Source organism: Girardinichthys multiradiatus, chromosome 5 (genome assembly GCF_021462225.1).
Source record: "Girardinichthys multiradiatus isolate DD_20200921_A chromosome 5, DD_fGirMul_XY1, whole genome shotgun sequence".
In the NCBI taxonomy this organism is placed as follows: Eukaryota; Metazoa; Chordata; class Actinopteri; order Cyprinodontiformes; family Goodeidae; genus Girardinichthys; species Girardinichthys multiradiatus.
In genome coordinates this window covers 38,661,330-38,686,806 of record NC_061798.1, presented here as the reverse complement: position 1 = coordinate 38,686,806, position 25,477 = coordinate 38,661,330, and the positions used below count along the sequence as shown (strand labels likewise).

The window sequence follows — 25,477 nt, the reverse complement described above, 5'->3', positions numbered from 1 at the left end:
ACTAATGCTTGGTTCACAAAGCAAGATAATTATACCAATTTTTGACCGGATCTTCCCCTTCTGACAATCATAAGGATGCTCCAATTATTGTGATGTCATACCTGCTTGTGTTTTTGTAATATTACCTGGTCTGGTCCTTTGTTTTCTGTCTCCCTGCACCCCAAGCCCACACCTGTTCTGTGGTTTCCCCTGATTGTCAGGTCACATTTGTCATTGGTTCCCCCTGCTGTTCAGTTTTGTATTTAACCCTGTTTGTTTCAGCTGTTGCCCGCTGGTTCCTTAATTGTCTGTGCGATCTCGTGTGTTTGCTACCCTGTCTGTGTCCTGCCATGGATAATAAAGACTCATCTTACCTGAAAACCTCGAGCTTCAGGAGTTCTTCCCTGCTTTTTGGTTCATCAAAAACCCACTTTATGACATGTGATGGCTCTAAAGATAATCTTATGAGAAGTTCCTGCTGTGTGTGGTGTCTTAAGCGTGATGTAGTCTTCTCAGAAGGACGCCAAGAGCTGCGCCAACATATTCAACATGTTGGCCCCCTAGGACAAACGAGCACACAGCTTGTTGAATGTGACGTGTAGCCAATCAGAGAGCAAGGTGACGGAAACATGCAGAAGAATCCAAAATACAGAAGACAAAACAACTGCCATAGCGCACCACAAATCTATGCATGTTTATTTCAGGACCAAACCTGTAAATCTACGATGTTTTTAATTGTCATTTGTGGGGTCTCTCAGGTTTTGAAAGTCAACTGACAATTTTAAAATTTTGCAGTGTAAATCAGGCATAACAGAGTCACATAGGCCAGACAAAAATCTTTGAAGCAATTGTCAGTCAGTCATTTTCTTCCGCTTATTCCATAGTGGGTCGTCGGGAAGCTGGTGACTATCTCCAGCAGTCTACGGGCAAGAGGCGGGGTACACTCTGGACAGGTCACTAGTCCATGGCAACACACAAACAACCATGCACACACCTAAGGGCAATTTAGAGAGACCAATTAACCTAACAGGCATGTCTTTGGATTGTGGGAGGAAGCTGCAGTACCCAGTGAGAACCCACACATGCACGGGGAGAACATGCAAACTCTTTGCAGAAAGACCTCTGGCCGGGAATCGAACCCAGGACCTTCTTACTCCAAGGCAACAGTGCTACCAACTTGCCTCCCTTGCAGCTCTTGAAGAAGTCCTGTAAAATTAATTAAAGTAAGAAAGAACAATAACACTCATGTAAAAAGAAGACAGAATTTAAAGTTGAAACACTTGTGCTGACACATTGAAGCAAGAATTAAAGGACAATTAAAGCAATAAGGAACCACTTGGTGCAATAAGAGCTAAAATGTGATTATTGTGATTATACAGCCCAATGCAAACGTAACGTCTAAATTAAACTAAACATCATACTTTTAAACTTTCTCGATCTAGATTCCCAATCTTCTCAGGAACGACACGGGTCCTGCTTCACCCCTCCAGCCATGGACCTCAGCATGTCCCCGTCTTCTCAACGTGCCCTCTCCCTCTCTCCATCTCCCTCCTCCCCATCCTCCCCCTGCCCTCCCTCACCCTTAGAGTCTCCACACAGAAGCGGCAGCCCTCAGCCACATCTCTTTTCTCGGGTAAGTGGCATTGCAGATCAAGAGCACCATGACATCACAGATGTACCACAGCCAAACAAAAAAATCATACAGTCAGATAAGATGCCCACTGCAGCACGACATGTGTACTTTTTCTGACATAATTTTATTGTTGACATATCAGGGGACATATTATGCTTTTAAATCCTTCCCTTTCCTATTTCAGATGTGGTCTGTATAAAGCGGAACTGCAATGCTTTGGTTTGAATTTGTCATATTTTTACACAATCTACATGTAACAGCTAAAAAAGTGGATTTTGCATGATATGTTCTCTTTAAAGACTGAAGCTATATTGCCCTGTGTGTTTTATCAGGTTCAAAATAAGTTGTTTCTAGCAAAAGTCTTTCATTTAGCAAATTTTGGCAAATAAAGTATTTGATTTGTTGTGTGACACTAAGCAATTGCAATTGCATTTGCAGCATGCTACCTAATATGGGCATAGCTTCATTATTTATTTGTAAAAATATTTCTTACAAAACACAAACAATAAACTCATGTCTTGCTCATGTTAAATATTCTCCCATGCAAAGCTGTTTGCTGAAGTACTAGGTTAATGTTAGCATATCTCTGTTTTGATATGACTCATTGATAATTCAGCTTGTAATATATTTTATTGAGGTTCCAGCCAATACTACAAAACCTGAAGAGAAAGCTATTCTCCTGTTTCATAAACTGAGTGCTTTGCTTTAAATGTCATGAAATAGCTGCTTTCAGCATAGCACCACGAAAACAGCTCTCTGGGCACGGCACAGATCAGGTCACACAGGGAGACAAAAGGTGAAAACACTTAGATTATCTGGTAAAATCTGGATTCTTTAGATTAAAAAAAATGTGAATGGCCTAAAATGCAGTTTTGCAAGCTGTGTACACCCACATAAGCTGTGTTTTTTTCTGTTAAAATGGCCAAACAGCTATACACTTGCTGGATAGTTAGGGATGGACAAAAAATCACAGACGGTGAAGTAATTACAGGTATCAGTGAATAAGTTTATTCAGCGACTCAGATAATTGTTATGTAACACTACCTTTAACACTAACCAGTGTTGATAATTGCTGTCGGATGAGGACATACCTATTTAAAACTGAACTTGGCAGAAAGTGAACTTTATCTTCACCATAACTGTAAGTTACAAAGAAACTAAGTAAAGCAAGTAATGTTATCCCTTATTTTGATCATTAATGAACATTAACAACCATATTCAAAAAACGTTATGATCAATTTTGTTTTTAATTCCTACTTTTTTAAAAACTATAGCTATTCCTCCAGATATTCTCAAATTGTATTTTTCAAAGGCATCAAAACAATTGTAGGCTCTGCCGGCAGTGTCCAATTTGAAATCAAACACTAGGGGGCAGCAGACTAGACAAAAGGATGTACTTTTTCCTCATGTCTTGGTTGTCCAGGTGTAGTATTTTGGATACAAAGTTTAGTATGTTTTTAAATGTTGAAAGCCAAGCAATCCTTCCAAGCAATGGGCTTCGAAGGATTAGAGATTTTGTATGACTTACTGTCTCTTTGTTATGCATACAAATGACAGGTATCATCTAAAAATAATCCTCTCTTTCAAACAATTGACTATGTGGTGTTTGAACGTTTCTAACATAACCTGTTCTTTTGTACTTATAATCTGCTTTTTGTATGTAGAACGCCTCTCTTTATAACATACTGTAGAGACAGCTTTAGACTGTCAGGCTTTGAACTCTCAAACCTGGCTCTACATTATCTTCTCTGTTAGGAAGCGCCTTGGCATCACAGTGTTGAAGGTGGAGCCTCCCAGCCTGGATTTCCATTTTACCTCCCGATGAGAAGCCTCCAGAGGGGCTACACCTTTCCCTCTTCTGTGTTCATCAGTCATTACAGAGAGAAGCCTGTTTCCCCTGAGCCCTCACAGGATAGTCAGCTGGCCTGTCGATGGAGGAAGGTACCCTTCATAGTGAATCTTTCATACTTAGTTTCATATGTTGTGCAGGATTTTATCAAAAATATCTTTCAAATCTAAATCATGATGAAGAGCGTGGAGTCTCTGATCCAATTATATTTAATTTGTGAAACTAACTGCAGCTGTAACTTTGGCCACTAGGTGGTGTTATGGAATAAGAATAATAATAATAAATGTTATTCAAATAAAGAAAAAATACTTAATTGAAATGAACCACTGTGGGGTAAGTTTTAACAAAGTGTTACAATACAGCTTCCCAAGTGTTAGACAGTTATTTTGTATATTGCAATTCTCCATTCTTGACAAGGGTTTTTCACTGCATGAAAGACAAAAAAGGAAATAAATAAATGAGTAGAAAGTAGGGAATACGTAATATCAGTACAAAAAAAAAGAATGAATAAAATATTGAATATCAAAAAATAAACGTGTATTAAAAAATATGAATTAATGTATATAGAAATCCCTAAAAAAGATTACATATGAATAACAATGTCCAAACATGAATGGGTTTTTGTCATTGTCTCCTGTGTTAGGTGTTGGTGTTTTGAGTTTTTTGTCTGATTCTCTACTCTTCCCTGTTTAGTTGCTGTTATTCAAGCTATTCCTTTTCGATTAGGTTCATGGTTCATTCTCAGGTTTAGATATTTATGTTACATCCCCGGACTTCTCTGTGTTTCCACTAATCTGTGTTCATTAGCTTCCCTCCTTCAGTTCTCCCCGCATTCTCCCTGTCACCAGCTGCTCCACATTTCACCTGATTAGCCCTTCTAGTTCATTGGTAATTTCCACACCACCTCTGTATTTATACTCTTTGGTTTTCATTGCTCGCCACTGGATCCTACTGTTGAATACCTGCTCCATGTCCGTTACCCTGCCTATGTTCCATGTCCTACCACTTCCTGTAAGTTTAAAATTTTTCAGTATTAAACAGCAGCACTTACCATGCAGCTTTCAAGCTCTTGTCTGCACGTTCGTCTGACAAAAAATTTGAATTACCGAGATGTGATTACACAATCAGAAAAATGGCAGTGGATCCATATACAGTAATATGTAGTTATTGCTATGGTCTACCTTAAAAAATAGAGTTGATCTCCAGGGACGTCCTTGTAAAATAAAATTTGAACGATTATTGCTTGATAAAATGGTAAAAGTGAGTGAATGTGCAGCATAATTTGGAGCCTAAAATAGTGTGTATCTGTAGTCATAGATAGATCTCTAATAAATTAATAATATTCAGATATAGTATTTTAGCAAGCGTAACTGACTTTGGGATGGGTCGCAGTACTACACTTCCTGTTTTTTAACATGGCAGCCCTGGATATTTTAAAATCATATTTTTATAACTACAATGTTTATCTCATAAGACATAAATCGTTCAGTCTGAAAATGTTACCTACCAAATGGTAGCAGCTTAAATGAAACAAACCTGAGTGGGGAAATAATGAGCTGATACAATTCTCAACTGAAAGTACTTTTGAGATTTTATCAGTTGTTACATCTATTCATGTATGATCATTTACTGATTTCTGCTCTTTCTGTCTCTCTCCTCTCAAGTGTCACCTGCTTTTCGACTCACTGCAGGAGCTGGTAGATCACATTAACGACTTCCACGTCAAGCCTGAGAAAGATTCTGGTTACTGCTGTCAGTGGGAGGGCTGTGCTCGCAATGGGAGAGGCTTCAACGCAAGGTACAGTGCAAAGATACAAGACATCCAGCTAGTAATTTCAGGTACTGTTGCAAACAGGATGGTTGTGGACTAACTTTCCACTTTAAAAGGTATTTGAGAAGGCATTTTCACAAAAAAAAACATTTTAGTATTATTTGAATAACCAATCTGAAATACAAACAGCTCGCTATTGCTCAGATTCCTACAGTATTCCAGCAAAGATCATGTCATTGTCAAGACTTGTTCTTTAATTTAAGTGTGTTTGCAGTGTGGACATGAAACATGAGCTTCTGTTATAATAAAGCACATTTTGTGATTGTAAATTTATGTTTATGCTGTAGGTACAAAATGCTGATTCACATCCGCACCCATACCAACGAGAAGCCGCACCACTGTCCCACCTGCAACAAGAGCTTTTCACGTCTGGAAAACCTGAAGATTCACACCCGCTCACACACAGGTGATCCATTTGTCCATCCATTCGTCCCTCTCACTCTGAACTGTATACAGTCAGAACTTATTTTACAATCAACTATTGTTTGTAAATGCAAGACACATACAGGGGATGGACAATGAAACTGAAACACCTGTCATTTTAGTGTGGGAAGTTTCAAGGCTAAATTGGACCAGCCTGGTAGCCAGTCTTCATTGATTGCACATTGCACCAGTAAGAGCAGAGTGTGAAGGTTCAATTAGCAGGGTAAGAGCACAGTTTTGCTCAAAATATTGAAATGCACACAACATTATGGGTGACATACCAGAGTTCAAAAGAGGAGAAATTGTTGGTGCACGTCTTGCTGGCGCCTCTGTGACCAAGACAGCAAGTCTTTGTGATGTATCAAGAGCCACGGTATCCAGGGTAATGTCAGCATACCACCAAGAAGGACGAACCACATCCAACAGGATTAACTGTGAACGCAAGAGGAAGCTGTCTGAAAGGGATGTTCGGGTGCTAACCCGGATTGTATCCAAAAAACATAAAACCACGGCTGTCCAAATCACGGCAGAATTAAATGTGCACCTCAACTCTCCTGTTTCCACCAGAACTGTCTGTTCTGCCGGGCTGCTATAGCCAAACCTTTGGTCACTCATGCCAATGCCAAACGTCGGTTTCATTGGTGCAAGGAGCGCAAATCTTGGGCTGTGGACAATGTGAAACATGTATTGTTCTCTGATGAGTCCACCTTTACTGTTTTCCCCACATTCAGGAGAGTTACGGTGTGGAGAAGCCCCAAAGAAGCGTACCACCCAGACTGTTGCATGCCCAGAGTGAGGCATGGGGGTGGATCAGTGATGGTTTGGGCTGCCATATCATGGCATTCCCTTGGCCCAATACTTGTGCTAGATGGGCGCGTCACTGCCAAGGACTACCGAACCATTCTTGAGGACCATGTGCATCCAATGGTTCAAACATTATATCCTGAAGGCGGGGCTGTGTATCTGGATGACAATGCACCAATACACACAGCAAGACTGGTGAAAGATTGGTTTGATGAACATGAAAGTGAAGTTGAACATCTCCCATGGCCTGCACAGTCACCAGATCTAAATATTATTGAGCCACTTTGGGATGTTTTGGAGGAGCGAGTCAGGAAACGTTTTCCTCCACCAGTATCACGTAGTGACCTGGCCACTATCCTGCAAGAAGAATGGCTTAAAATCCCTCTGACCACTGTGCAGGACTTGTATATGTCATTCTCAAGACGAATTCACGCTGTATTGGCTGCAAAAGGAGGCCCTACACCATACTAATAAATTATTGTGGTCTAAAACCAGGTGTTTCAGTTTCATTGTCCAACCCCTGTAAAGCGTCTGTGGACTTTAAAAAATATTTGAAAACAAACAACTGCAAAGCCAAACTGAATATAAGACAAAAGAGTATTCAAGTAAAACTCATGTAGTACACTGCATTGCTAAAAGTACTGGACTGCATACCTGCATACACACATGAACCTTAATCCCAGTTTTAATACAAAGGCTTTACTATGGCTTTAGCTCACTCTTTGCATGGACAGCAGCTTCAATTCTTCTGGAAAGGATGTCTACAAGGTTTACAAGTTCAATTCAGTTTATTTATATAATGCCAATTCACAACACATGTTGTCTCAAAAGTTGACACAAGACTTTATATATATATATGCTACATATATTCCAATTAATCCTAACCATTGAACAGTGCAGTCAGATTCCATTATTTATTCAAATTGGATAAAAAGTTTTTCTATCTAAGCAAACCCAGCAGATTGCATCGAATCAGAGATTTATAGCAGTCACTCCTCCTGGATGAGCATGTAGAGACAGTGGACAGTCACTGGCGTTGACTTTGCAACAATCCCTCATACTGAGCATGCATGTAGCGACAGTGGAGAGGAAGAACTCCCTTTTAACAAGAAGAAACCTCCAGCAGAACCAGGCTCAGTGTGAGCGGCCATCTGCCACAACTGACTGGGGGTTTGAGAGAACAGAGCAGAGACACAAAGAGAACAAAGAAGCACTGATCCAGGAGTACTTTCTATGGGAAGGAAAAGTAAATGTTAGTGGATGTAGCTCCTTTAGTCGTTTCGCCTAGAAAGAAAGACCAGATAAACTTTGAGCCAGTTTTCAAGGATAGAGTCTGAAAGAGAGCACATACAGTTAGTCACAGTAAAAGCTCAGTCAATTTCTATGTGTAGGAGAGAGAAAGGGTTAAACACTGAAAGACAGGGCTATGTGGATCATCGGTAGAGGGTGATGATTAAGTTGTTGCCAGCAGATGATTGGAATGATGCCTCTCTCCAGAAAGGTGTCACAGGTAGACACAGAGTCAGGCCAGGTGTAGCTTCTATGAAGAAGAGAAAAGAGAGAGAGCAAAGTTAAAAGCTGAAATAACAGAAAATAATACAAAATTGGAGAGCAGTGTGAGAATGTAGTGAAGAGGGTGAAAGTGGTCATTATGTCCTCCAGCAGCCTAAGCCTATAGCAGCATAACTACAGAGATAGTTTCAGTTTATTTATTTATATAGCGCTTATATACAACAATGTCGTCTCAAGGCACTCTACAAAGGGTCCAGATCAGAGCGGGGCCGCTGGGGTGTGCCAGAGGCCGGCCACCCCAGAACAGGCCACGTGTAGGGGCACTAAGTAAAATAATAAACTGATAAAGTTTGTCCATCTAGAACCCACTGATGGCCATTGTTATACTAAAAACCACAACGATTGGGATACCTCTCTCTGTCAGATTGACCATAACCATTGGAAAAGAGAGGTGGTCATACAGGTAGCAGAAATGGAGGGTGTGTTTGCATCTCAACCATAACTGAGCCGGTTTAGGCTAAACCTGACTCCCCCTTATTGCATCCAAAAGGGAGGGAAGAAGACGGAGGTAAAAATAAGGAAGATAGCTCAGGATAACCTAAGCCACTCTAACTATAAGCTTTATCAAAAAAGAATGTTTTAAGCCTAGCCTTAAAAGTAGATATGGTGTCTGCCTCACGGACCAAAATCGGGAGCTGGTTCCACAGGAGAGGAGCTGATAACTAAAGAATCTGCCTCCCATTCTACTTCTAGAGACTCTAGGAACCACCAGTAAACCTGCAGTCTGAGAACGAAGTGCCCTGTTAGGAACGTATGGAACAATCAGATCTCTGATGTATGATGGAGCTAGATCATTAAGGGCTTTATATATGAGAAGGAGAATTTTAAATTCTATTCTGGATTTAACAGGGAGCCAATGAAGGGAATCTAAAATAGGAGAAATATGATTTATCTTTTTAATTTTCATCAGAACTCTTGCTGCAGCATTTTGAATTAGCTGAAGGCTTTTAACTGCATTTTGTGGACATCCTGATAGTAAAGAATTACAATAGTCCAGCCTTGAAGTAACAAATGCATGGACTAGTTTTTCAGCGTCACTCCTGGACAGGATATTTCTAATTTTGGCAATGTTCCGGAGATGAAAGAAGGAAATCCTAGAAACCTGTTTAATATGGGATTTAAATGACATGTCCTGGTCAAAAATAACACCAAGGTTTCTTACTTTATTACCGGAGGTCAATTTAATGCCATCCAGATTACATGGTTGACTAAGCAGTTTCTTTTTTAAAGACTCCGGTCCAAAGACGACAACTTCTGTCTTGTCTGAATTTAGAAGCAAAACATTTAAAGTCATCCAAGTTTTTATGTCTTCAAGACATGCTTTTAGTCTATCTAACTGGTTGGGCTCATCAGGATTTATGGATAAGTAAAGATGAGTATCATCAGCGTAACAGTGAAAATTTATTCTCTGCTGCCTGATAATTTTACCTATTGGAATCATATGTATAGTGAAGAGAATTGGCCCAAGTACTGAACCCTGTGGTACTCCACAATTAACCCTGGAGTTTAAAGATGATTTATCATTTACATGAACAAACTGGAACCTGTCAGACAGATAAGATTTAAACGAGTCTAGCGCTGTTCCCCTGATCCCTACAGCATATTCCAGCCTTTCTAAGAGTATATTATGATCGACTGTATCAAATGCGGCATTGTATATGAACATTTTTAACATTCCTTAAGAAGTGCATTATTGAGGTCAGACGTTGATGTTGGACAAGAAGGCTGGCAGACTGCTCTAATTCATCCTAAATGTGCTTTATCAAGTTAAGCTTGGACTCCTGCTTTACTTGCACTGCCATACTTGCACAATGATTACCTGCACTGTTGTACTGCTCTGGCATCCTATACTGCTCTACATTTACTCTCACTCACTTAAAACTGTGCACATATATTTATATTATATTGTAGATATGTTTATACTGTTTAATTTGTATTGTATTGCACCGACTACGCCAAAACAAATTCCTTGTATGTCCAAAAACGTACTTGGCAATAAAGCTTTTCTGATTCTGATTCTAAGGACCTATGTTTGTGCACTGATGATGTTGGAATAGGCAGGGACCATCCATGGCCCAATACAGTCAGGGCATTAAATTGTCCAAATTGTCTTGATATGCTAACGCATTAAGAGGTCCTTTCACTGGATCTATGGGGCTTAGTCCAACTACTGAAAAAATGCTCCACATCATAATTCCTTCTGTGCCAAACTTGACACAATGCAGTTAATCAAGTGTCATTCACCTAGAAACTAACAAACTCAAATTTACCCAATAGATTTCCTGACAGGGAGGCATTATTCATCTCCACTGACTTAGAGTCGAGTGGTGGTGCTTTATGACACTGCATCAGACACTTTGCATTGCACTTGCACCCATTATTTTGCAAATGTTTGTAGAGGAAGTCAGTCTGCATCGCTCGAGGCTGGATTTTATACAACTGTGGTCATGACTCAAACAGCTGAACTGCAAACAGTGAGCGGATTGTTTGGCCATACAGTGTATGTTTGCTGTTTCATAATAATAACAATACCAGTAATACATTTTCTTGGAATCCTTAGCTACTTGCTCAATTTCTCAGAAGCAGAGAATGTGTGGAGTTTGTTTAGGTAAATATATTAGGCAAATCTGATCCTGTTGGTGAGGCCTAACTCTGCTGAAGTTTCTGCAAGTGTGAATGTTTGGAAGTGTTCAGATCAGGACTACGGGTTATTTGTTTTCAAATAAGAAAATAAGGCCAAAGCATCATAAACAAATTAGCGATCCAACCTTCAACTACTGAAACCCCTTCACCTATAATGTGTTTGGCCTCCTGAGCAACTGTAGTAACTACATTGCTGACTGAGTGTCCTAATGTCTCATACCAACTACAAGCATGCTGATACGCTCCTTCCCCACAATTCTTCCAGGTTTCTTTAGGTGGCTTACATGTGAGGTTGAAGTATAAAAGATTATGTCCTACCCAGTCTAAACCCTTATCTTTGTTGCCAGAGCATAAATGCTGCCTGAAAGCATACAATTCGGCTAGAGCGATTACTAAATCAGGAATGAAAGGCACAATAACATCCATGATGCTTTTCCTATGCCTGAGATTGTGTCCCAGTACGGTCTCGGCACAGGTCGAGCCTCCACCGAGAGATCTTCTCCACACTCCTCCAATTTTCTTCCACGCAACTTCATGTGCGTAGGTGTTGTACTCGTTATCATAATGAGATTGGCATAATTCAGTCCAACCTGTGAGCTCTTGGCAGGGTCTGCGGGCAAGGCCACTCCATACGCCAGGGTCTTGGGTGAACAAACCTCTCTGGCCAATAGAAGGGTTGCGGCCAAATGTCTCACTCTTTGGAGTAAATCATTGCTAAATATTGGTATTTAACCCAGTAGTTATCAGTCTGAGACAAACAGGGAATAACCCATTCTTTAACTTCATACTCTTGCAATCCCCACCAGGTTCGGGACCAATCTCTGCTGTGTCCTTCAGCCCAGGCCTACAGGAGCATCTTTGCTGTTTTGATTTTATTTAGGACGGAGCAGTCATATCGCCATGTTGACATGACTGAAATGTCAGCTTGCCACAGGTCACATCGGGGGGAAGCTCCATTGCTTGACCACACAGAGTTATTAAGACTGTCAAAAACTTGTTGTGCCACACACTAGTCAATTTTTCTAAAAATCTCCTGCCGTTACATTCAATAATTCATCTGGCTTAGGTAGTTTTTGGACATAAATATCTGCATAATAAGGTCCTTTCAAACCTTCATGTGTTCGGTTTTCACCCTCTGGGAAGTCTCCTTTGAAGTGGGGAAAACCATAAGCCTTCCATACCCAGGGAAACGTCGTGTTCAGCCATTCTTCATGTTCAGTCCAGATGGTTTTTGACCAGGAGGTTATGAAGGAGAGGTAGACTTGAGTGTAAAGAGGGGCTAAGGGCAGATATTTCTGAGTGTGGCATTGAGTGAATATGTTCCAAAAACAGCTGGGCAAATGTCTGAGCTTGGTATTAATACAGTCCTGCAGGGCTTCTCGATTCCGAAACGCCAACGGGTAATTTGTAGGGTTTCTGGTTGACAAACTGTTTTTAGGCCTAGGAGTGCGATTCTGCACTGTGGTGTTGGACCCTTTTGCGGGGATTACAAGGCCCCAGTTGGTGTGGTTGCTGGTTTGCTGGGATGCGTCTGGTTTAGTGGACACATTCTCGTCACAATTTAACTGATATTTTCCCCAAAATTCCCAACGGGGAAACCAGGCTGGGCAACTCACAACTCTTGAAGGAGCCTTGTGGATAACAAGTTGTTGGGTCATGGAGTCGTTTATCCATGCTGGGTTTCTCTGTAGAACTAGTGAAATTGGGTTTTTGGCTTTCACGAAATAACACAGACTGGTTCTTTTTGGGAAGGTATTCTGTCCAAGGTAAAAAGACGTTCAGAGAGGTTGTGTTCCAGCAAGTTTGGTTGGCATATTTCGAAGAACCATGAGCGACCTTAACATGGGTTAAGTTCCATGGTGCCACTCCAGCTTGGTAAAGTATAATTCACAAAAGAACGATGCCAATAAGCAAAGCAAAAAGCCTAAGCAAAGTCTTCAAACAAGACGCTTTATCCGTGATCTTTGACCGTTTCCATAGCTTGGGTCGAGTAGAGGGACTTGTGTTGTCAGGGTCGTCAGGAGGCACTTCGTCTGGGGCATTAAAAGTAGCTAAATAACTGAGAGGAATCATGTCTGAATAAGTCTCTAGCATGGTTATCCTCGGGAATAGCCTGCTAATTCCAGTTGATCTGCTTCTTCAGTTCTATCCACTTGTCCTTTGAGCTGGGTTTGATAAATGGGTGATGGGTAAGGCAATCCAGGTTCCAACCCCTTCCACACCCACATCCACTGGTGGACTAGCCAGTAGTCAGGTTGTATCTGTGGTCCTGCAAGGTTAAATCCGTCTATGGCCCGCCTTTGTCTATAGGTCTCATAAGCCAACCCCACTTCTGACAGGGTACAGATTGATGTGTACAGTGGGTGGCTGTGAATCTGGAGTTCGACCCGATGACCTGGCCGAGCCGGATTGGTACAGTGTGGGTGTGGAGGGTTAGGGTAGACCGTGCTTTCTCTCACTGAAATGGGTAATTGGGTGTTGTTCAAGACATATCTGCCAAGTTGGCGCTCTTTTCCCTTGACTACTTTTGACATAGAAGGTGATGTGGCCCAAATTACAGCTCTGGCCATTGAAACTTCATAATACATGCCTTGTAATGGTTCTTGATAATGTGGTCCCCATCTGATTCCCAGAACTGCTCCTTTTACTTCAAAGTGGACTATATTGAATATCCATGGCAGGCTTTTGGGCCCCTCTGGTGGGATTATGAGTAACTTGAGTATCCAGCGGGTGACGCCCTTCGTTGCCAGGCCTGGACATTTTGCGATATGAGAGGAAAAAGTTACTTACACTCCATGGCAATGCTTGGCATTTTCCAGCATGGTCAGGCTTTTGTAGATCTGCTTTTCTATGATACTCTATATTGGAGACAAAATAACGTTCTGAGGATGGATAAAAAGGGGCAAAATCCGCTCTCGGTGTGTCCAGTAGAACTAATCCTGATGGGAATTTTAGATATGGGATTCCTTGCATCAGGCCATTCCAGGTGTTAGGCCCAATTTTAACTCTGTCATCAGTGTAGGAACCCAATGGGGAATAACATTCTTCCTTTTGTGTTTTTCTTTTCCTTTGACGCTTGACAACTTTTGTCCCTTTTCCTTGTCGGTCCGTCAATTTTTGTCCTTTCTTGTCCATTTCCACTTCTGTGGCAAAGAAGGCCAAGGCCAGAAATGTGAGCGATTATTCCTGTATGCTGCTGCAACTTCTACATTTCCAGGGTCTTCTTTTTGCTGTTCTGGAATGACTTATTGTTGCTCCGACGGAGTATACACCTCTAAATGGGACTACAACCATTTGTACTGCCAGTTGTGCCTTCTGTGTGGAGCTAGGGTCAATGGTTGTGTCTGTCCAATGAGCCACAGTACCTGGAATCTGTAGCACCCTATCGCGATGCCAGTTTTCAGAGGTTACGATGAACTCTCTGTTTGGGTCTGGCTCCCTGGCTGCCCCAGGCATCCAAACTGGTGGTGTAGTAGTATAGCCCTGTACCCCGAGCACCCCTTTCTTAGGGAGTGTCGGGAAAGTCTTCCAGGGGGAGGTCTGGATTTGGAACAACTTCTAATATTAACTGTCCCCAGGTTGTCAACTCCCAGGGTCCGATCCATCCACTTGGCTACGCCTGTTGTTCTTCATTGTCAGGAGGTTGTTCCAGTGCAGTGCCGACACCCTCTGGACCCTGGTCTCTATACGCCCGGAACACCAGGGGATACTGTGTGGTGGTTAAAGGTGGGCGGCTTACCTGGCCAGAGGCTGGATCATATGGCCAGGACTCCCTGATTGATGCTGTAAGCAGATCTGTTGGTCCCCCATCCAGGCCATCATTCAGGTGACCCCATCCTTCGGTTCCACATAACCCTTCATATAGTGGAGGAGCTGATGGTTGAGCTATAAATACCAGCTGGCTCGGTTTGCTATGGTTCTTCGATTGAGGACCTTGAAGTTGATTACTGGCCTCCAACCTCCTCCTGCTGACTCTGGTTTCTTTACCGCTTGAATGGGACTGTTAGTGATGGGATTTAGCTCTTCTCTGATGATTCCTAGAGCTGTTAATTCTTTTACTACTTTATCAATTTCTTCAATGGCACCCGGGTTCAGGGGGTACTGTTGAACAGGTGGATGCACTCCCCCTTCTATGAGGTGCACATACTTCGGTCCCAAGTCTCCACAGTCATTCTTGAACCGGGCCACATTAGCTGAGGTGATGATCTTCCGTAACCTCTCTTTCCCAGCCGGGGAGAAGTCGCTTTCTTTCAGCTTCTGTTCAGTTACTTCTGGCACATCTACTGCTTTGTACCACTCTTGAGCCCGGTTCCACTCTGAGTCGATCCTACTTTTACTAACCTTGACCGTAGCTGGCTCAGCCTTTGAGATAGAGAGCGGCGCTCTCCCCATGGTTTGTTGAGTTCTTTCAAGTCTGTGACAGTGATGAGGTTGTATGGACCCTTCACCCAAATGATTCCTTGCCAAGTTCCATACGGCATCTCTTCTACGGTCCCGTTGGCAAATTGGACCGTAAGGTATCCCGTTGTCTTTAGGCCTATGCGAGTCATGGATACCTCAGCCCCAGTGTCCACTAGATAGGGTTCTCCTCCCACCTTTGTGTAGATTTCGTCCCCCCTCCAGTAGGCATTTTCCAGGGTGACTCGCGGCCATGTCATCATTACTTGGCTGGCCCCCCGGTCCCAGATCTGCGTGACTCAAAGAGGGCCTTCTTTTCTTCAGAGGACAGTTTGTCGTACTCCTCCCTAGGGAGAAAGGTGCTTTTCTTTTGTGGGCCTTGCGATGCTGGTGGTCCGTAAAATCTTCTTTGCGGTTCTTCTCTTCTCTGAAGCGGCGGTCTGTTAGGGGGGTTGGCTGGAGCTTTCACACTGGCCTTAGTTGGTGATTTGGCCCCTTGTCCTGTCTCTTTCTTTCTTCATAAAACTGCTGCTCCAGATCATAAGAAATTACTGTTTGATCCATCTGTGGAACTGTTGTACCCTGCATTGGCATTTTGGCAAAAGCGATCTCTCCTCTCCTCCATTTGGTTACTTCTTGGAGGGCCTTCACATCCCTAACTGGTGAGATTGTTTGCTTAAGCACATGCCACACCGGTGAAAGGCGTTGACCTCCGTCCATGCGCAGTCTTGCTCTTCTGATCTGGGAGTCTTCATCATCCATGTCTTCCAACACCAACCTCTCATAATGGCTTTGAGCTGCTCCTTGTTTGTCTAAGGGATGTGCTGTTACATGGCTCAGCCACAATTTTCTAGCTTCGTCACTTTCAGTAGCATTGGTAATCATCGGCCACACATCTTTGATGTAATCTTCATTACTTTCTTCTGATCTTTTCTCTCTAACTAAGGTCTTGATCTTTTGTACTCATGAAAAACATCAGCGTCAGGGCTGGATGCCGTGGGTTGTTCAGACATTTTCCCTATGGGCTTGCTTGTGGAGCGTGGTGCTGGCGGCAGTGGAGGTTCTTCCTCTTCTTCCTCGGCTGACAGCTCATCAACCTGTCGCTCAATCTCTTGTGCGACTTGTATGTGGCTTTCTTTAGTCTTCTTAACATCACATCATGCACAACTCCTACATAAGCGGTTCTTAACTTGATGGTCAGGGGCTGATAAGTTGCTAGGGTGTGGTAGGATGGCATCATTAGGATGTTGGCCAATTCCCCAACTGTTGCTTTACCCTGAGTTTGACTTTGTCTTCCAGGCGGTCAGCCCACACAGCTGGGATGTGATAGTCTCTCTGTCCAGCTTCTGGTATGTACGCTCGACGCCCATCATTCGCTTGAACCGGCCCCCATGTCAGGTCTCTGGCCATTCTTTCTGAGACCCGGTAGATGTCAAACACTTCCACTGCTTTCTTTTCTCCTTTTCTCTGTCCTACTTTGAGTGGCTTGTGAGTGGTTGCCGGCTGCACTGGGATTGAAAACAGGCTTTCACTGTCATCACTCTCGGCCCCAGAGGTCTCCTGTTCTGATGGTTCTTCCTCTTCCGAGCCACTGACTTTACTGTCTTCTCTTTCTGGGTTCAAGGGCTCCATTTTAAATGGACTCAGGAGCTCCTCTTGGGCTGGACTTTGTTTTATTTTCTTCTTTGCTTTTAAATCTTTTGTTGGAACCAGCTCTGTTTTATCTAGATCTTCAAGGCTGCAATTAGCTAGGCTACGTTCCACAGCCTGCATGGAGGTTGAAGGGGCAGCTGCATCTTTCTTTGCTGATTTTGGTCTTTTCCCCAGTTGGTCTCACACTTGTGCAGGTAGCATTTTTCATCAGGGTGTGGTTTGATTTCGTTCCCTTGTTGGATTCTTGATATCTCTAAGTGAGGGGGATCTTTCGGCTTCTTCTCATCCATCCTTTCTACTAACGCCAGCTCTCTCTTCCTCCGACTCTCATGCTGGCTAAGGGAAGTGACAATGACTATTTCGGTCAGTGAGGCATCTGTCAGCAGATTCTTGACTACATGGTGTGCTGTTGCAACGGCTACTTTTTCTGCCGACTCCCATGGCAGGTCATGTGATCTCAGTCCGTCTAGGCATATTGTTACCCTTCTCAGTCCATGGTTGATGGCAGCATTCAGTCCTTCTTCCAGGGCTACCCACATTTTCTCTCTATACTCTTTCAAATCTTCTCCCTTTTTGTAAGCGGCAATGGGAGAGCGGATGACAGCATAATAAGTGAGGTCAGCCCCACTAGTCAGATGCACTTTGCTTGCTTTGTTCTGGCTCACTTGTCTTCTCAGCTCTCTAACCTCTTTTTTGTAAACTTCCCCTGCCTGGGCTCTTAACCTTTTCCTGAATTTGGTATTGTGGATCTTGAAGCTGTCATTTGTGAAAACTAACAGTCCATCTCCCTCTATGTCCCAGGGGTCTCCGATAACTTGGTAGAGTCGAGTCCCGTTTTGCAAGGAAATTCGTCTTGCATTTGTGGGCATCAGGTCTAGGACGTTCCTCATCATGACTCTGTCTGACTTCTGACTAACCTTTCTTGGCTCTTTTCCTTCGACATCCATCTTTCCTGTCATTCTGAGTTGGTTACTGGCACTGTTTTCTTTGGCTTCTTGTTCAAATTGGAAGGTAAGGCCTCTTACTTTACTTTGTGTGGGGTCATGCTCCCTGTGGCTTGGGGTGTTTGCCATCTGTTGGAGGTTTCCCTTATGGCGCTCAATAAGAGGGCTCCCTGCCTGGCAGTCTCTTGCAGAGTTCTTGTCTGGCCTGAGCAATCTGTTGAAGGATTTCACCCGTCGGCCTTGTGATGTATGGGGTAATAGTTGGTCCTTGGCTGGGTTCAGCTTCTCTTTGGTGTTGCTCTTGTTCTGACTCATTAGCCTCTTCTTCACTCTCTGTTTCTTTCGTGAAATCATAACTTGGTATCTCTGAGTCAGCTCTGTGGTCTTTTCTATGATCCGGTCTGCCATACTCACTACACTCCTCAAGCAAACTCTCTTTGTCGTCATTTTGGTTGGCTCGGAGCTTTTCTTTGAACTGGGTCATCTTTCTGGTCTCTATTTCATACTCTTTCGACCTTGCCGTGGCTCTGGCGTTGGGGTTTGTGAGATACCCGTTCAGTCCAGACTCACTAGAAACCATCTTTACTATCGGGTCATATTTTTCGGACGGACTGTACAGTGAAACCAGTTTCCCCAGTCCCCAAAGTTCAAGGAACCCTGTCCACCACCGTAACCATCGACTAATGTCTTCCTTTGGACTGCCTTGGGGCATGGTACTATGACCAGTCTATATCCATGTCTTATCTCTGAACAATAGTATGCTTCATCTCTTTGGAGGTGGTATGTTGCTGACTCTCTAGTACTTCTTTCGATTGCTCTTGGTTGAAACTGAAGAACATTTTCTTTACCGATGAAGCCCATGTTGAATATCCATCCCCACCTAACAGCAACTCGGTAGGTAAGCGGTGTAGCTCTAACTGTGTTGATGTTGGTTGTTCTGTTGACGGGAGTGGTCCTTCAGCTCCCCGCTCCGTCCATTCCTGCATTTCAATCTCTTCATCCATCGCTATGTCTTTGTCGTCTCGAGTTGTCCGTCTCCAAAGCCTCTCGAGGATCCTTCGAGTAGGGATGGATTAAGACTATTTGGCTACTAGCTTTACTGTCTGGGTCTGGTTAGTCTACCCTCAATAAAGCCCTATCCTCACCTGCACTCTATGCAGTTACTGCGAGGGTTGTGACTGACGGCCTCATCAGTCACAGACAACCTTACTCCGTTTCAGGCTGTCAGTCCAGGGTGCTCAGGCAGAGACGTCCTTCTGCTGAGCATCCTTCTTCTGGGGCCCCTTTATCTCTGTCAGGGTCCCTGTTCGGGCGCCACCTTTCGTTGTCCGATGAGCTAACCCCTCCCTCCTACTTCCCCATGTCTAAAGGGATTGCTCAATCCAGCTCTCCTTCCAACGGGTCTGGACTTCCCTAAACCTGAAAGATCTTACTAAGCAGGTTTACTGAAAGTTCTGTTTAAGCTGGTGTCGGGAAATGACTCGCCTAGCCTCTAGCAGTCAGTTTTGTTCACGGCTGCTCATTCCCTAATTTTACAACTGGCTCTTGGTATATGGGCTAGGTTAATTTTAGTGGCTCGGCACGAGGCCCAAGGGCCCTGTTTTAACAAACTTGGCTAAGGCAACCTATAAAAACCTCCTAAAATATCTTAGAACCAGGCAACAAGACTTTTTACCACCAATGAAAAACCAAAAAATACGGTGACTCAAATAATTGAATGTCCACAATTTAACTAGAATTTTATATGCTTTCTTTAATTAGTAACGCTTTTGCAGGGGTCAGTAACAGCTTAAATTCGGCAACACAAAATAATTTCAATAATAGAAATGAATCAATAAACTCAACCTGTCTTTCCCTGATGCTGAAACTAGTGGGTTTGGAGAGGCTTTGAAGACGGAGGCTCATCCATGCACCTGATGGAGATGTTTCTTCTGGTAACAAGTGGTTTCTTGAAGGGAATACGACTTAATCTTCAGTTTTTTTCCTTTAAGGGGCAGGCACTGATACTCCAGGCTTCGATGGTTAAACAGGATCTTTGTTGTTTGATGTCTCTGAAGACAGTAGTTTCCAGAGGCTGAAGAGTTGAAGGAAACCCGGAGATATAAGTGAGGTTGATTCAGGACTTCCAGAAGCCTGAAACTTAGTGCAATCAGCTGTTCACTGATCAAGTTCACTTTTGTTGTCTGGATAAAAAGGCTTTAGATGAAATCAGATTCTTAATCTTGAGGCACAGTCCTTTCTGAGCTCACGGGTTGATCCTCTTTTTAATGCTGTCGATCAGTGAGGCTGTGTCTCTGTTCCTTTTCCATCCAAGCTTATTTTCTCCGTCCGATCTTGTCCGCTGTTCTTCTGCGAAGAAGCAACCCCGTTCCCTCCCTCAGCTTTGCCTTTATAGTGCAGATGCTCTCACCAGTCAGCCCCTTGTTAGGCTTCTCAGTTATTGCGCAACCTACTTTGCTCAGCTCCTTGGTTATTGCTCAGTACTTTAGTCATGGTCATCACGACCTTCTGATGCTGTTTTTCGGCCTTGGAGATGCCGATAATAGCCACGCAGCTGGTCTGTAGTCGCATCCTCCCTTCCTCCCATTAGCCTTCAAAAGATTTGCTGTCAGCATGCAGCTGGCTCTCGTCACTCCTAGTCATCTTACAGTTCTCTCCCTAATCTGCTCAGTTTTAAACTTTACACAGTATTACACATTCTATTCTTCAGCTTTCTGTATTTACTTTAAAACACAGTTACAAAACCATTACTTAATTCTTTTCATACATGCTTCACAAATGATTAATGTCATATCTCGTTCATATATAGCTGATTGAGAATGTCAAACCTTAATATTTTTTACTTTAATTCTCAGTTCTTAACCACATTTCAATCATACATCTTTTAACTTGATAATCAAAGAGTACTAATTTCACTTAATACATGTGAAAGAATGTAAAATCATACATAATTTCTTTGGATACAGTTGTTTATATTTTTGCAAAAGATAAGACAGATAATATGTGGCAGATAATATGTGGCTCCACACAGGCTTCTCCAGTCTCTCAGCTCCAGAATATGAGACCATGCTTGTTTCACACTCTACTGTTTCAACTGTGTATTTTAATAATTATTCAATGGATTACACATAAGGATATAAGGATATTTATTGTAACTTTTATGGCGTTAACTGTGGCAGTTACTGAATGCTGCATGGATTACATGGAAAGATCTCACCTTATTTTGACAACATCCTACCATTACAACTTTTTAGGTACATTCCAGCATTGTCCTGCCGGAATGTGACCCACTGTCCCAGTGTCAAGTCTTTTGTATCCTCTAACAGGTTTTCTTCCAGGACTGCCTGTGTTCAGCTCTATCCATCTTCCCATCAACTCTCAATATCTTCCATGTCCCTGCTATATGAAGGGATCGCACAGGATGATACGGCCACGCCCCATGTTTCCGAGCGGGGATAGTTGCGACCTAGACCCCATATCACAAATCCAAAGGAACTGTTTTCCAAAAAAAGAGTAAGATTTATTTACGGAGCGTATGACCATACATTAAAGAAAGAAGCACTGACTTCAGGTGAACTCAGGCCAAAACAACAAACTATCTTCCCCAGTTAGTAAGCCCTGTGCACCTGAACGTGGCTGGATCCAAGAAGTCCAGCAGGGATGAACCCAAAGACCTCCTGTATAAAAGAGATCTCAGTCAGACCTACAAACAAAAAGCGAAAACACAGACCAAACAAAATGTACGGCCAGGGCCTTAACAGATGTGCAGTGTTAGTTTTCCTCCACTCTTGAATTTCATCTCTCTATAACGTTCATTTCTGCACTTTTGATGTGTGTCCTTCATTGTTTGTGGCAATACGTAAACGTGGACTCTTATGACCAGATTTCTATAGTACTCTCCTAATAGTTGTAGTTGACAGATTCAACCACCTGAGCTGTGAATCTTTGCAGCTCTTCCGGAGGTAACATGACATTGCTTCTTAGAGTAATGCTCTCCTTACCCTGCCTGTTTAGTTTGATAGCCATGCATTAGTGGGTTTCAGTTTTCCCATACTTTTTTCATTTTTAGATAATGGATTGAACAGTGCTTTGTGATATGTTCAAAGCTATGAATATTGTTTTGTAAGCTAACCCTGCGTTTAACTTCTCCACAACTATATTCATGACCTGTCTGCTGTGTTTCTTGGTCTTCATCATGCTGTTCGTTTACTTATGTTCTCCAACAAATGTCTGAGTACTTTACAGAACAATTATTTATACAGAGAACTGCACACAAATAAACTCTATTTAGTAATTAGGTGACTTCTGAATGCAGTTGAATACACTGGATTTTATTTAGGAGTGTCAAAGTAAAGTGGGCTGAATACACATCACACTTACAGGTTTGTATTTGTGAAAAACATTCATTTTTTATTAGGTTTGTTGAAGTTTGTAAAGTAACTGAGTGTGGAAATTCATTCAGTCATTGGTTTACAGTTGCTCTGGAAAATGTCCAATATTTATTTTGTTCCACAATCATGTTCTGTCTTCTGTCTCACACTAAATGAATAATTCACCATCTGCCTAATTTCCTCCTTTCCCTCAATATTTTCCTGCCATTCTTCTCTCATCCGTTTCTCTTCTTACTTCTAGGTGAAAAGCCTTACATTTGTCCATATGAAGGCTGCAACAAACGCTACTCAAACTCAAGTGACCGCTTCAAGCACACCCGCACCCATTATGTGGACAAGCCTTACTGCTGCAAGATGGTGGGCTGTTTGAAACGCTACACAGATCCCAGCTCACTACGTAAGCACATCAAGGCCCACGGGCACTTTGTGGCCCAGGAGTCGGGCCCCTCTACCCGGCCACGGACGGCAATGGGGGTGGGGTTCTCCGGGCACCAGAGCACCACTGAGCTACCCTCTGTAGGTGGGGGGCACGTTATCCTTCCAGGGACTGCTGCAGCTCTCCTTGGGGGTCTCGGAACATCGTTGCCCCTCTCTGCCCTCTGCAACTCCAGGGTGTTAGACCATCATAGAGCACCAATCTTCTCTATGAGTGGAGGAGGGCGCTGTGGTATTGGGCCGCTTGGCCTTTCTGACCCCACGCTGCTACACCTCAGACTCTCGGCTGCATCCATGCTGGGGCTGGGAGCTCTGGGCCAGGTGAAAGGAAAAGAGCCTGAGGGGGATGATGAAAATGAGACAAAAAAAGAGGGCGAGGCTCTTAACCTGTCTGTAGGAGTCGGACCCAGACCGAGGGATCCTTTGTCTTGGGTGGTTGTTCCCTCAAACACATTTTTCCTTAAACCAACAGCGGTAAGCTAGGATGTACAGGCACTGTGAACATGTGTTAGTGTTTAGCTCACAGTGCTGAAGAAGCTCAACACAGAATCACAGAGTTTAATGGAACCAAGTCACATCCCAGCATGGCTTGCTTGCACATTTAAAAAATCTGGTATTATTGGATTAATTTAGTTGCATACAGTGCTGTGCAAAGGTTTTAGGTAGGTCTGGAAAAATGCTGTAAACCAAGAATGCTTTCAAAATTTCTCCACAGTGATTTATACCAAATGTATGATGGCAATTGTTGCTTTCAAGGGTGGAACAACAGAGCAATGATGTATTGCTTAGGGTCAGCTTGATTTGGATACATTTTCACTGCAAATACATGCAACTATCATTGGGAAACTGCATTTTCTATGTAATAACATTTTCTTATAATAAAATGTGTGATGATCCAAAACATTTAAATTTGACAAAAAAAGGAAGAACATAAGACATTTTTAGGGGGCAGGCTTGTTCTTTGCACTGTATTGTTAGCATTTAATTGGTATAACTGGTTGATCATACACCAGACTGTTATCCCACAAAGTCCCTAGCTCTGTGTTAGTGTACAGAAAATAATTAAAGCTAGCTTAAAGGCCACAATTATGTATAAGTTGAAGGCATTTTTATTTTACATGGATTCTTTCCACACCCATTTATAATATTTGCACAGCTCTTTATATCCCTTTCCTTAACTTTATTTTCTTTCAATCGCTGAACACATTTATCACAGAAATATGACAAATTGACTGTCTCTCTGTACTCATAAAACAGTGGTAAAATAATTGCAGTACAGCTAAAATATAAATTTTATCTGATGGTGTTAAACAATTTCATATTGAAGATCTGCCTTTTTAGCGCCAATTACCTAATTATATTGTCATTCGAATTTAACAGATTTGAATTACTTTTAAAGGTGGTGACACCACTTTGCCAAAAACATAATCGATATCAGAAATTGTGCGGCTTCACGCAATACTTATGAGATGCTTTGGAGATTAATCGGCACATCAGTATGGTTAGAGAATGGGTTCACAGCCTTTTTACGTCAAAAATCAGCAGCAACAGCTGTGCCACGTTAAAGAGGTGTCGTGGCTTTTGTTCAGTACAAAAAGACTGTGAAAAGCACACCTGAGAACTCTCCTCAGCCTACAACTAGAAACCTAATAAGCTCTCTGGAGAATACCGAAAGATCAAATGACATATATAATTTATAATCTAGTTAACTAGAGGTTTGACTTGCCAAGCAGTACTCTTACTGTGGGTCTCAGCTGCTTTGTTGCTTACTTTATTTTATAGCTCTGAATTGAATTTTGTAACTGCATTGCATCATGGAGAGTCAAAAACTGCATCATAGTACAGACGACATTGTGATTCTTTTTTTTAGATCACAACAGGAAAATAAAATAAGTGGACCCAACTGAATGTAGGGTGATGGTTAACTCCTGTATTTAGGAGTATTTTTTAAAGCTTATATGTTGCCGCATTCAAAGACAATGATCTAGGCGGGATCGGCCCAGCATCTTTAAATGACCGAGCATTATGAAAGACAAAGGTGTGTGTGTTGGTGCACATCTGCTTCAGGTAAATGTTTTAATATTGAGATAGACAGATAATGAGATGCTGAAAGACAGTTAACCTTCACAGTCCCTCAGTGTGTAGAAAATATCCAACACCATATTAAAGACAATCTGCATAGTTGCATGTTGCTGCATGTTAGGATGTTTGGTATTGTTTTTCTTAAACCAGCACACACTGCCAGCCAATGTGCCCAAACTGTACTGGTAATATTATCACAGTTATTTACTTGTTTGTTGCTGTATGGAATGAGTACATTTTATTATTTTTTTCAAATATAGGGAATAATTTGAAGCACCAATTAAAACAAAGATATTGCCAAAGATGCTGAAAAAATAAGATTTCTTTAAAAAAACAAAAAAACTGTTTGACAATGGCCACAGCCGGCCAGTATCTGTGCTCTTTTATCCTCTTTGCACATGATTTTATAGTAATCAGTATATCAAAGTGCCTTGTGTTTCATCTGAATTATATAAACTGAAAATGATTTACTCATGTGTACAAGTGTTAAAGTGTACTTTGTTTTTTACTGACAGCAGATGTTAGCTGGACATCAGGGCTCGTTGAAACACTTTTTAATCAACACCACCTGTGTTGATTATCTGACTTTGACACCACCAATAAATGTCAATAAAAATGTAGAAAGAAAATCACAATTTTCTGTCTCCCACTTTCTTCTCCCACTTAAAAGCTTGTTTTGTACTTTATGGCTCCATAGCAGTTAAGTATAGTGATTGGAAACATTGTATGCCATAACATTTTAATTATGTTTTTGCAACAAATTTTTGTATTGTTTAATGGCTTAAACAGTCATAGGACTCTCCTGTATAAATAAAATGCTATGAATGGATCCTCTTGGGG

The 25,477-nt window shown here is 42.2% G+C and overlaps 1 protein-coding gene across 4 annotated transcripts in view; it reads left to right on the top strand.

Moving 5' to 3' along the window:
- Nucleotides 1-25,272, top strand: part of LOC124868590 (zinc finger protein GLIS2-like) — a 51,548-nt gene extending 26,276 nt beyond the window's left edge. For all 4 annotated transcript variants that reach the window (XM_047366018.1, XM_047366017.1, XM_047366016.1 and 1 more), the window contains exons 3-7: nucleotides 1,422-1,612; nucleotides 3,368-3,553; nucleotides 5,126-5,259; nucleotides 5,580-5,698; nucleotides 22,362-25,272. In XM_047366018.1, coding sequence (XP_047221974.1) covers nucleotides 1,422-1,612; nucleotides 3,368-3,553; nucleotides 5,126-5,259; nucleotides 5,580-5,698; nucleotides 22,362-23,038 — 1,307 coding nt within the window. In that variant the 3' untranslated portion in view covers nucleotides 23,039-25,272. The remainder of the gene's footprint in view (nucleotides 1-1,421; nucleotides 1,613-3,367; nucleotides 3,554-5,125; nucleotides 5,260-5,579; nucleotides 5,699-22,361) is intronic.
- The last annotated feature ends 205 nt before the right edge of the window (nucleotides 25,273-25,477 follow it).